Source organism: Pongo abelii, chromosome 11, assembly GCF_028885655.2.
Source record: "Pongo abelii isolate AG06213 chromosome 11, NHGRI_mPonAbe1-v2.0_pri, whole genome shotgun sequence".
Classification (NCBI taxonomy): Eukaryota; Metazoa; Chordata; class Mammalia; order Primates; family Hominidae; genus Pongo; species Pongo abelii.
In genome coordinates, this window is record NC_071996.2 from 34,329,351 (window position 1) to 34,343,315 (window position 13,965).

General features: G+C 36.7%; 1 protein-coding gene across 1 annotated transcript in view; it reads right to left on the reverse strand.

The window, feature by feature from the left end:
- Nucleotides 1-13,965, reverse strand: part of ACTR3 (actin related protein 3) — a 72,387-nt gene that overhangs the window by 45,577 nt on the left and 12,845 nt on the right. Inside the window, 1 exon segment of the mRNA NM_001132599.1 lies at nucleotides 3,579-3,634. Coding sequence (NP_001126071.1) covers nucleotides 3,579-3,634 — 56 coding nt within the window.

Below are 13,965 nucleotides of genomic sequence, written 5' to 3' on the forward strand. Positions count from 1 at the left end.
CATTACAAAGTGCTACAAAGTAAAACATGACCTAGCCTATTTAAATTGTCAAACTAATTCACAAAAGTCATAAGAAACCAGTGACAAAATTCATTTTACACAATGAAATCTCAACTTCCACTCAGAGACAAGACCTCAAATGAAAAAAGCCAGAAAAACAACATCTGTGGGAAAGTTTCAAATATGTATTTTTTAAATTATATAAATCTTCTTTTGATTCTCAGTAAAACTGTAATCCCACCAAATCCACATATGCTTGATGAACAACTGCAAAGAAAAAAACTGAAAAACACAAATGAGAAAAAAATTTCAAGGATAATTTTTTAAACTTTCTTTACATCTCTACCCTATCACTATTGGGTCTAGTAATAGTGACTGGGTCTAGTAACAGTAATTACTATTGTGGTCTAGTAATTTAAATGTAATACAGATCTGTTAAACTACATATACAAAAGGAAATCTCAATTCATTTAGATAAAACCCACAACAATATCCTTAAATAATTGCAGAAATCCAGCATACAGTTTGAAAGCTAAAACTTGTTATGTATTTTTAGATTAAGTTATAAATGTATGAATCCATCAAGTTCAGTTCTTCATTCAAAATAATTGTCTGAATGCACTTAAATTGATCTAGCATTCAACTGTTACTTTCATTTAGTAACAGCTATATCCTTAACAAAGTGGGTAGAAAATAACTGGAAGAAAAAAAATTTTTAATCCACCATCTAGTCCTTCTAAATGCTAGAAATTCTCTCCAGCAATTTACTTACAGTGTACATAGACATCAAGGTGACTCACTATAAATTTCCTAAAAATAAATATGCAAGTATATAAAAAAAACCTTGGACCACTTGCACAGGCTTTCCATATCAAATATCAATACTCATTAGTAAAAGATAGTGGCAATGTCTCTATCTGCTAATTATAAACACTGTACCTGCAGCATTAAAACTGGGTGGGTGAGAAAAAACACTCAAAAATCAAAAACCTTCTTACAGCGGGCAAACGAATTTTTAACATACTGCAACTAATCACAGCAAAGACTTCATATTTTGGCAGAGAGATAAGATAAAAAACGGATTCAATAGTGATGAGATCCAATGCTTCAAAAAATCAAGATTATATAGGCCTCCAACAAAAAGTTAACACAGCCATTTAAGAATATAACCAAAACCAATTTTGCTAAGATGGCAGAAATAACGTTAGTAGTCTCCTGAAATATACAATCATAACAAAAGATTAAAAGTCGTCAGCACTGTTACAGGTTGAATTGTGTACCACCAAAAAGATACGATGAAGTCCTAACCGCCAGTACCTCAGAATGTAACTGTGTTTGGAAATAGGGTCTTCACAGTTAAAACGAGGTTATCAAGGTGGCCCCTAATCCAATATGACTAGTGTCCTCAAAGAAAGGGAAAATTTGAAGACCGACACACAGAAGGATGATGATGTAAAGACGCACAGCAAGAAGACAGCCATGTGACTGGACTGATGCATCTATCAGCCAAGGATCCTGAGGAAACATCAGAAGCCAGAAGACACCAGCAAGAGCATGACCCTGCTGACGCATTGATTTTGTACTTCTGGACTCCAGAATTGTAAGTGTCTGTTGTTTTCAGCCACCCAATTTTTGGTACTGTGCTACGGTAGCTTAAAGAAAACAGTAAGTACATACACAATGGTCTAACACTAAACTGAAATACAACTAAAGTCAAGTACTAGCCCAAAGAAGTACCTCTACATTAGTCAGCAATAAAGCCAACATGTATCACCGAATTCTTAAAACAGACAAAAAACAATCAACGTATTGACATATAAATGTGAGAAAAACTACAAAGAAAAGCAAACCTATTCTTCATGTTCAGTAGATAACAAACATGCATGAATAAAATATTTAAAAGGTAATAATAAAGGCCACTAGACTCACACGAATGAGCTGTTTCATCAATATCAACTAAAATCCATTCTGGGTTTTAAAAAAGTATTAGATTTAGGTAGTAGCCTAAGTTCTTACATAATCAATTCCTAGAAAAGTATATCAAAATATGAGAAATGCACAAGTCAAATAAGTTTGTTTCTAGAAAGTGAGGAGTAGATTAAAAACCCTAAAACCATTTCCCTTTTTAGGTGCAATTTTGACAGTGTATTTCTTTTCTTTTTCTTTTTCTTTTTTTTTTTTTTTTTTTGAGACGGAGTCTTGCTCTGTCACCCCCCAGCCTGGAATGCAGTGGCACGATCTCAGCTCACTGCAACCTCCACCTCCCGGGTTCAAGCGATTCTTCTGCCTCAGCCTCCTGAGCAGCTGGGACTACAGGTATGCACCACCATACCTGGCTAATTTTTGTATTTTTAGTAGAGACGGGGTTTCATCATGTTGGTCAGGCTGGTCTCGAACTCCTGACCTCGTGATCTGCCCGCCTCAGCCTCCCAAAGTGCTGGGATTACAAGCGTGAGCCACCGATCCCGGCCAGACAGTGTTATTTCTTTAATGCCACACACTTAATTTTGTTCTTACTACACAAATGACAAAACAGTTGACCTCTCGTGTCCAATGAGTGCTCAAGTGATACTAAGGATCCAGTTTTTGGCAAAGCCTAACAATTCCTATCTTATTCTCAACTTCATTGATTCTGAAACATACACTGCTTTCATTACTCTCTACATATTCATTTTTCCATTTTCTTATTTTCATAAATGAATAACAATGAAATACAAAAAATTCAGTCACATAAATAAGACTGTGAAAAATCAGTGACACTCTCAAAATTAAAATGTCTAGGAGTGAGAACCACTAAGCAATGGCTCAAAAGGTTTGACACTTGGTATGCAAAAGTTTTAATTTGGCTGTAAGACAAATAGATCAGAAGTGTTACTATATTATGTACAAAAAACGTGAACTGTTTGCAAGTCAAAAGTGTAAAAGTACGCTAATCAAGGAACAGACCTATGCTAACAAACAAGAGCACTAACAAACCAATGTCAGAATATTTTTTAAAAACTACTGAAAGTTAATGGTCAGCTTAAGCAAGATTAACAAAAATAGGATAAAACAAAAATACTCTAAAGACATACAACAGTATGGTTATGGGATATCAGAAAACAGCTGAGGTCAACATCTCTAAAGGTGAGATACTGTCCTTCCACCCTTATTTTGAAACATGGGCACTTAGTGAGGATGTCAACAGATAACGGGCCCTGCAAACAACAGTCACATCCACAAACCAAAGGACAGTCTTCATAGGTATATGATGGGGAATGGACTACTTGATAATTAGTTATACCCACACACTGTTAACTGCAATATCACCCTAAAAATTGGGGTACTGTTTCATTATCAGCTCATTTCTTTTTTTCTTTAAAAAGAGATATTTAGTAGACATGGCAAATGGGGAGCTAAACATAAAGCTGAAATGAATAGTCGGAGGTACAAAAATGAGGCCACACTTAGAACCTGGCAAATCATGTTTCAAGGACTAAATCTTATAGGATTTCAGAACTGATTACTTCTTTTACTTAAATTATTAGGGAAGGAGATCTTTTAAATCAGCTCATTTGTGGCTTAAAAGAAATACTTACAGGAAGGGATGATAAACTGTGGTTCTGTATTTCCAGCATATCCTAGTTTTGTATACCTGCAAAACAAAATAATTTATAAAGATTTCACTAATATTTTAGCAATTATACATTTCTTTCTTAGAATTTCATTTGTTATGAAGTGAGATTCCATCGTAGGTAAATAATATACCAAATTCCACAGTTTCACTTCATTTAACCACTACTTTCACAACTGTATCAAAATTATAAATGCACAGAGCTTCTGAAAAGAAATTCCACTTCAAGAAATTGACCCTTCAGGAATATATGTGAAATAATACACAACCAAGGTCATTAGCTACAATCTTGCTTCTAACAGCAAAAGACTGGAAATAACCTAAATATCAATCAAACTGGAAACTATTGAAATATGCTAAGTTTATACTATGGAATATTATGCAGCTACAAAAAATAGAATGAGGAAGCTCTTAGTATAGTGACATGAAACAATTTCCAAAATATATTACTAATTGAACAAAGATACAGAACAACGTATCAAGTATGGTATATCTGTATAAAAGTAATGGGGAGGAGTAAAAACATATGAAATATTTTGTATAGGCACAACGTATCTCTAGAAGACTACACAAGAATAATTTTGGTTGTCTCCAAAAAAGGGAACTGGGGAGGTGATGAACAGAAATGAGAAGATTTGTTTTCATTGTACACTGTTTCATACCATTCAAATTAATTACTATTCAAAAATAAATATAATATTTAATGTTTTGTCACAGATTTGGCCTATATTCTTCTAACAAAATAACAACAACATAAATAAGGATTAGAAATTATAAAAGCTGAGCTCTGACAAGTAGTATGTGGGGGCTACTTAGGAGATAGCAGGACATTTTTTAGCTATGTGGGAAAAGCTATTAACTATAAGCAGGCTTTAAGGAGAATGTAACATTTTATATTATTCCATATTCAAACTCACTGCTAAATAGCAGACAGGTAATTGCTGTGACATTCTTGGACTCTATCTGAAGAATCTTTTTTCTAAGATAAAATGAAAAAAAAAAAATCTACTGGGGGCCTGACGTGGTGGCTCACACCTGTAATACTAGCACTTTGGGAGGCTGAGGCGGGTGGATCACCTGAGGTCAGGAGTTCAAGACCAGCCTGACCAACACGGTGAAACACCCTCGCTACTAAAACTATAGAAATTAAGCTGGGAGCAGTGGCTCATGCCTGTAATCCCAGCACTTCGGGAGGCTGAGGCAGGTGGATTACTGGACCAGGACAGGAGTTCGAGATCAGCCTGACCAACATGGTGAAACCCCCAACTCTACTAAAAATACAAAATTAGCCAGGCATGGCGGTGGGCACCTGTAATCCCAGCTACTTGGGAGGCTGAGGCAAGAGAATCGCTTGAACTTAGGAGGCGGAGGTTGCAGTGAGCCGAGATCACACCACTGCACTCCACCCTGGGAGACGGAGTGAGATTCTGTCTCAAAAAATAAACAAATAGATAAATAACATCTTTGGGGAATGTTTTAGCCTCCAAATTAAGTTCAAGAACTGAGTGTGCCGAGGAGAGACGATCACTTGAGGTACGGAGTTCGAGACCAGCCTGACCAACATGGTGAAACCCCATCTCTATTAAAATACAAAAATTAGCAGGGCATGGTGGCGGGCGCCTGTAATCCCAGCTACTCAGGAGAGTGAGGCAGAAGAATTGCTTGAACCCACAAGACAAGAGGTTTCAGTGAGGCAAAATCACGCCACTGTATTCCAGCCTGGGTGATAGAGCAAGACTCCGTCTCAAAAAAAAAAAAAAAAAAAAAAAAAAGTGCCAAATAAAAGTAAATCATTAAAAATAAGGGGAAACCATAAACTGTTGAAAAAAGTGACATTAGTCTACCGACTAACCTCTTCAACAGTTCCCCACTGTTCACGTTTTAAAAAAAAAGAAAAACAAAAAATTTCCTTGTGAGGTATACAAAAAAGTCCCTTTATTATTTGGCCTCTGACCTCTCCCAGCTGCCCTGACACCACATTAACTCCCTAATCATAAAAACAGCTGACAATTTCTCAACACTCCAACTCATTTCATTGCCACCAAGCCACTATTAACGCTGCTCCTACTACATTAGATGCTCTCCTTCCCATCCAGTATAGTTTAATACCTTACCAGTGGACAAATCGAAATGACTAGTATACTATACCAAAATAAAAACTTGTTTAATACAAAGCAGTCTAAAACTGTTGAACCAAAACACTCTACCTAAAAGCCTACTACTATCTGACCAATAGTGAATTATTAATACCTAACTATTCCTTGGTCTGATCCCACATATTAATCTCTCTACTTTTATTCTTATTTGTCACCACCACAATTCAAGCTGCTATACCCAACAATACCCTAAAACAGGACAAAACAGTATTTTCAATTCTAGAACTCCTACAAAGGACAAGAGAATAATATACCTAAAAAACAATGCTCAAATTGTTTTTCCTCTGCTTTCACACCACCACCACCACAATTAACACAGAAGACTTCTGGGACCAAATGTGTGGAGGGTTTCTCCCAACAACAAAAAAGCAATCAATTCTGCAGTGGACACCAGCTGGGTGTTCTGTAATTCAATTCCAATACTATCTACCTGGAGATAACATCAGAATCCACAGGTTGAAGGCTCAGTCCCCAAGACTGCCCCCCTTCTTCAGACACCAGTCACAAGCCCCAGCCTCTGGAACTTCTGACTCACCCGCTTGAAGATGAGTTTCCCATACTCCCTCTTTGAGTTCAATTAATTTGCTAAAGTGGCTCACAAAACTCAGAGAAACACATTAGCTGGTTTATTATAAATAATATTGCAAAGCATACAGATAAAGACACACACAGGGTGAGGTGTGTAGGAAGAGACGTGGATGTTCCACACCCTCTCGAGTGTACCACCCTCCCAGAACCTCTACGTGTTCAGCTATCTGAAAGCTCTCCAAACTCTGTCCTTTGGGTTTTTATAGAGGCTTCAGTGCATAGACAGGATTGATTAAACCACTGGCCATTGGTGATCAACTTACCCTTCAGCCCCAGTGGTTGGAGGGTGGGGCTGGAAGTCCCAACTCACTAATAATCATGCTTTGGTCTTTCAAGTGACCAGCCCCATCTTGAAGTTACCTAGGGGCTGCCAGCCAACAGTCATTCCATTAGCACTCAAACAGACATCACTTTGGAGTTTCTAAGAATTTTAGGAGTTGTATGTCCGAAAACGGAGTTGAAGACCAAATACATATTTCCCAATTTCAAACGGCCTAACTCAAAAATCTTCAAATGATGCTCTACTGCCTACAAGATTAAGTACAAGCTTGTTTCCATTTCTGTAAAATTATTCATCGTAAAATTGTTCCTAAAGGCCCATCCACATGAACAATTATATCATTCTCTGATTCCTTCAGCTGAATATTGAAGTTCTCCATAATCATTTCCAACTTTTATAAGCATCTGCTATCAGTTGCTTACATAAACCCAGCTCTAAGCATACTACACCTGCTACTCTTTTTTCCCCTGTATCTTGTCTATTCCCCCCTCACATATTATCTACGCTCACACTGCACCTTCCCGAAAAAAAAAAAAAAAGCTTTTATCACAACTTAAAACTTCTCCAGGAAGTCTTTCCTGATCATTTTAACTGTCAGGCATCCTTTCTTTCGATTACTCTTCGTTTCAACCACGAGCCACACATATTTTTATGTGTGTAAATATCATCTCCGAAATATGACAGTAACATTTGAAGTACAGACCACATTACAGTAGAAATTCCCTTAAGAAACATTCATTTAACCAGCTTACCAGACTGATCAAGACCCCATTCTTGGCCAAAATCAAATTTCCTAGGCTGAGTATATTCATCAATGAATTACTTTCAAAATAAAGACCAAAAGGATCAAATGAACCTAATACAAAACAGTCAATATGTAATCAAGGGAACAAATATGCTTTTCTCAAAACACAAGAATAAATGCATATAGTATCCAACTGTATGGATATACCATAATTTAATCACTTCTAATGTATTTTAAATGCCACAGCAAAATAATCTACTACATTTTGGGGAGCAGTAACTAATGTTCTACTACCTTAGATTTAAATTTTAAATATCCCAAAAGAACTAAATCATGTAAAGTCTGTCTATATTAGTTATGCAGACTGCTAAATTACAGCATTTGATAATAATCACAGACAACAATATTTTCACCAATTCTTAAAAAATATGAGGGGAAATATTACAGTTTACTTAACTTCATAAGTTGCTTAGACTCTAAAAACTAATTTGGTTCCTGGCTCAAAAAAAATGTGGTACAGGACACAATCTAAAAAAATAAAGTTATCTCCTAAACTTGAAAAAAGGTTTGAAGGCTCAACCTTCAAAAAGTCACATTTTCTCCACCAGGGAGTAAAGTGGTGAATGACAAAAAAAATCACTCTTTAAAACCACTCGCCTTATACTATTAGCAAACTTTAAAAATTAAGATTTGAAAATAAAAAAAAAACGCAAGTCAAAGTTCAGAGAATAAGCGTACAGAAAATACACTGCAATAATTTTAAAAATAAGAACAGAACCACAGAAATCTCAGACTAAAAAAATACTTATTAATGCTCATATAAAAATACTTTAATGCTCATATATGAGATGAGAAACATTTAAGGAGAGGAAGAGATTTGAAAATTGTTATTAGAAAAAGAAAAAAATTAGAAAGTACATTAAATACTAAATTTATTTAAAACTTCAAAATAAAAGCTTTTCAAATGTAAACTAGCCTCCATTAACCTACCAATTCTATTGAGTTTTACACATGAAATAACTATAATTATCCTTGATTAAGATATTTTTATGAACTCTAAAAATTCGATAGTCACCATAAAGAAGAAATTTTGTACAAGTAGATGGTAGAAGTTTCTCTCGCTTTTTCTTTGACAAAAAAAAAAACTGCTAACAGCTAATTGGCATTTGACATATGAACTTTTTAAATTGTAATTTAAGGATATAATCACTATCTTTAAATTCAAGGCTCTTGTTTTTCAGTGACACAAAGTTCATATATTTTTGTAATAATACAAATAGGTTTCAAACGACTTTCCTATTAAGCATTTCTCTAAGCATATATACATGTTTGTTGCTTTCTAAAGAATAATGATGTTCTTCAGGATACTGACCAAGTGTATCACAGCAACCCACTTTTTTTTTTTTTTTTTTTGAGACCGAGTTTTGCTCTTGTTGCCCAGGCTGGAGTGCAATGGCAAGATCTCGGCTCACCACAACCTCCGCCTCCCGGGTTGAAGCGATTTTCCTGCCTTAGCCTCCCAGGTAGCTGGGATTACAGGCATGCGCCACCATGCCTGGCCAATTTTGTATTTTCAGTACAGACAGGGTTTCTCCATGTTGGTCAGGCTGGTCTCCAACTCCTGATCTCAGGTGATCAGCCGGCCTCAGCCTCTCAAAGTGCTGGGATTACAGCTGTGAGCCACCATGCGTGGCCAGCAACCCACTTTTAACCTCACTTTTCCAAAATAAATTTTTGCTTTGAATTTATAAATCCTATCAGTATAATTTATTTTTCCACAGCCCTTGCAATTTTCTGTAAAGATTTCCTGGATATTCAAAAAGGTCATTTATGAGCTGGGTGTGACAGCTCACGCCTGTAGTCCCAGCACTTTGGGAGGCCAAAGCAGGAAGGTCACTTGAGGACAAGAGGTGAACACCAGTCTGGGCAACAAATCGAGATCCAAATCTCTACAAAAAATTTAAAAATCAGCTGGACATAGCAGCTCACACCTGTAGTCCTAGCCACTTGGGAGGCAGGGAGGATCACTTGAGCCATGGAGGAGCTATGACTGCCCCACTGTACTCCAGTTGGGCAACAGAACAAGACCCCGTCTTTTAAAAAAGTATTATAAAACTACAATAAAAAATAAGCAAAAAAGTAATTCATAAAAGCAGCTTCTCCCCTGCTCTAAGTTACATTTAGCAAAAACTCTCTTCTGGACAGCTAGTAAACAACCTGATCTCATTGCCTCCTAATAAGCTTTAAAAATAAGTTTAAATGGCTTCATTTTTTCTTAAATTTGCCATCTGGATAATTGCATTTAGTTAAGAATTCAGATTTGGGACAAACTTTCATATCTGAAAGCTGTTTACCCAAATCGATCCACAGATTCAAGCAATTCCCATCAAAATCCTAATAACATTTTTGCAGAAATAGAAAAATCCATCCTAAAATTCATATGGATCTCAAAGGATCCTGAATAGCCAAAATAATCTTGAAAAAGAACAAAGTTGGAGATCTCACACTTTCTCATTTTAAAAGTTACTACAAAGCTATAGTGACCAAAACAGTATGGTACTGGCATAAGGACTAACAGAATCAGGAGCCCAGAAATAAATTCTCACATATATAATTAAGTGATTTTTAACAAGGATGCCATAACAACTAAGATGAAGAAAGGACAGTCTTTTGAACAAATGGTGCTGGAAAACGGGATATCCACATGCAAAAGAATGAAGTTGTACCTTTACCTTACACCATACACAAATGTTAACTCAAAGTTGATCACAGACCTAAACACAAGAGCTAAAACTATAAAACTCTTCGAAAAAAAACATACGGTGAAAAGCTTCATGATAGTAAATTTGGCTATGATCTCTTGGCTATGACACCAAAAGCACAAGTAACAAAAGAAAAAAAGAGAAAAACTTCATCAAAATTAAAAACTTTTGTGTATCAAAGGACATTATCAACAGTGGAAAGGCAATCTACAGAATGGGAGAAAATATTTGCAAATCACTATCTGTAAGGGATTAATATCCAGAATAAAGAACAACACAACAATCAAAAAAAGCCCAACTGAAAAATCAGCAAAGAACTTGTAATGACATTTCTCCAAAGAAAATATACAAATGGCCAATAAACACAAGAAAAGATGTTCAACCTTACTAATAATAAAGAAAATGCAAATCAAAACCAGAATGAAATACCCCATTACACCCATTAGGATGGCTATTATCTAAAAAACAGAAAATAACAAATGTTGGGGAAGATGTAAAGAAACTGAAACCTTGTACAATGCTGGTGAGAGTTTAAAATGGTGCAGTGCTGTGGAAAACTATACAATAGTTCCTCCAAAAAATTAAATACAGTAATTACACAACCCAACAATTCCACTTCTGGGTATATACCCAAAAGAACTGAAAGCAGGAACTTGAACAGGTACTTGTACATGCATGTTCATAGCAGCAATATCTGCAATAGCTAAAAGGTGGAAGCAACCCAAGCATCCATCAACATGTGAATGGATAAACAAAATATGATATATACTTCCAATGGAATATTATTCAGCCTTAAAAAGGAAACACATGATACGTGCTTACAACATGGATGAACCTTGAATACATTATGAGAAAAATAAACCAATCACAAAAGGACAACTATTGTACAATTCCACTTATAGAAGGTACCTAGAAAAGTCAAATTCATAAAGACGGGAAGTGGAATGGTATTTGCCTGGGACTTCGCATGTGAGGAGAGAACAGGAAGTTACTGTTTAATGGGCAGAGTTTCAGTTTGGGAAGATAAAAAAGTTATGGATCATCGAGGATGGTGATGGTTAGACAATAATGTGAATGTACTTTATGCCACTAAACTGCACACTTAGAAACAGTTAAACAGTAAATGTTATGAGTATTATACCACAAAAAAAAAATTTTTTTTTTTTTTTTTTTTTTTTTTTGAGACGGAGTCTTGCTCTGTCGCCTAGGCTGGAGTCCCGTGGTGCCATCTCGGCTCACTGCAACCTCTGCCTCCTGGGTTCAAGCGATTCTCCTGCCTCAGCCTCCCAAGTAGCTAGAACTACAGGCATCCACCACCACGCCCAGCTAATTTTTGTATTTTTAGTAGAGACAGGGTTTAACCATGTTGGCCAGGCTGGCCTTGAACTCCTGACCTCGTGACCCGCCAGCCTCAGCAGTTACCACAAAGAAAATAATACTGGATACCTACTGCACATGTTAAAACAGGATAAATCTAAATGTATCAAATATAAGGTTTAAAAGAAAATGTGATATAGTTTATAACCCTGGAGTGCAGGAGACTTTCTAACTATAACTTAAAACCCATACACTAAAAAAGGTTATTTCAACTGTGTAAAAATTAAAAACTTCTTTACAAAAACACACCCAAAATAGCCAAAAGAAAAATGAGTAACTGAGAAAAATTATCTACACAAATTATCTAAACAGATATAATCTCTTTAACATATAAAGGGTACCTAGATGTTAATGACAAGGGAGGGAAGGAGGAGGAAGAGAGGAAACAAAAAAAAGAAAGGCAAAAAGACACTAACCATTCCCAGAAAAACAGAAATGGTTATTAAATGAAAAGACACTCAACTCCATGGGATTTTTAAAATGCAAATTAAAAGCGCACTGAAGTGCTTTCAAACATTACTAGTTGGAGGGAGGGTTGTATAACAACAACAACAAAAGAAAAAACATTACTAGTTAGAATGCAAAATGACACAGCCACTTACAAAAACAATTTAACAATCACTTACCATCTGACCCAGGAATTCTACCTCTACTTAGAATCTACTAGAAACAAGAAAAATAAAAACAGTTGTCCACACAATTGTGTACATGTATGTTCACAACAGAATAGTTCATAAAGACCCAAAACTGTAAGCAAAACTAATGTTTAACAAGAGAATGAATAAACAAAAGTGTTATATTCATACAAACCAAAATTACTTCACATAGGAAGAACCAGGAAAAAACCCATTCTCCTGGGAGAAGACACTCAACAGAAGGCAATTCTAAGATGACCCTAATGCTGGAATTATCAGATAAAGACTTCCAATCAATAATGAGTATTAACATGGACCTGTAATTGATAATAAAGGAAATATCACCAGATAAATGAAAATAAAGGCCGAGCAGTAGAAATTACTCATTCTGAAATCGGGGGGGAAAAAAACAAAGAAAGAGAAAAGAACAGAGCTTCAGGGACTTATCAAGGACAATATCAAAACGGTGACACACGCGGCCAGGCGCAGTGGCTCACACCTGTAATCCCAGCACTCTGGGAGGCCGAGGCGGGTGGATCACGAGGTCAGGAGATTGAGACCATCCTGGCTAACACGGAGAAACCCAGTCTCTACTAATAATACAATAATAAAATTAGCTGGGCGCGGTGCCAGGCACCTGTGGTCCCAGCTACTCAGGAGTCTGAGGCGAGAGAATGGCATGAACCCGGGAGGCGGAACTTGCAGTGAGCTGAGATCAAACCACTGCACTCCAGCCTGGGCAACAGAGTAAGACTCTGTCTCAAAAAAAAAAAAAAAAAAAAAAGTGACACACTTCAGTCCCAGAAGGAGAAGAGAGTGTAGTAAAAATATTTTTAAAAAGAAATAGTGACGGGCCAGATGGGGTGGCTCACGCCTGTAATCCCAGCACTTAGGGAGGCCGAAGCAGGTAGATCACCTGAGGCCAGGAGTTCAAGACCAGCATGGCCAACACGGCGAGACTCCATCTCTACCAAAAATAAATTATGGGAGGCTGAGGCAGGAGAATTGCTTTAACCCAGGAGGCAGAGGTTTCAGTGAGCAGAGATCACTCTACTGCACTCTAGCCCGGCAACAGAGCGAGACTCCGTCTCAAAAAAAAAAAAAAAAAAAAAAAAAAGAAAGAAAATTAGCCGAGCATGGTGATTTAGGCCTGTAATCCCAGCTACTCAGGAAGCTGAGGCACAAGAATCGCTGAACCTGGGAGACAGAGGTTGCAGTGGGCCAAGATTGCGCCACTGCACTCCAGCCTGGGCAACAGAGCAAGACTCAGTCTCAGAAACAAACAAATAAAAAGGAATAGCAGCTAAAAATTTTCCCAATTTAGTGAAAGTCAGAAATTTAGAGACTTAAGAGGCTCAAGAACACCCAAGCAGAATAAACATAAAGAAAACCACACTTAGGCACAAATCAACTACTGAAAATCAAAGATAAGGAAAACAATGCACTCATATGGGGATCTAAAATAGAACCTGATAAATAAGTAGCATGGCAGTTGCCAGGTATTGGGAAATGGAGGAATTGGAGAGCTGTTGATCAATGTGTACAAGTTTCCAGTTATAAGATGAATAAGTACTAGAGATCTAAGCTATAGCACAGTAACTACAGTTAATAATATACAGTATTTTACAGTTGAAATTTGCCTAAAGGCGATCTTAAGTGTCATCACACAAAAAAGGTAACTATGTCAGGTAACAAATACATTAATTAGCTTGATTGTAAGACTCATGACACAAGGTTTACTTATATCAAAACCCCACGTTGTGGCCAGAAGCAGTGGCTCATGCCTGTAATCTCAGCACTTTGGGAGGC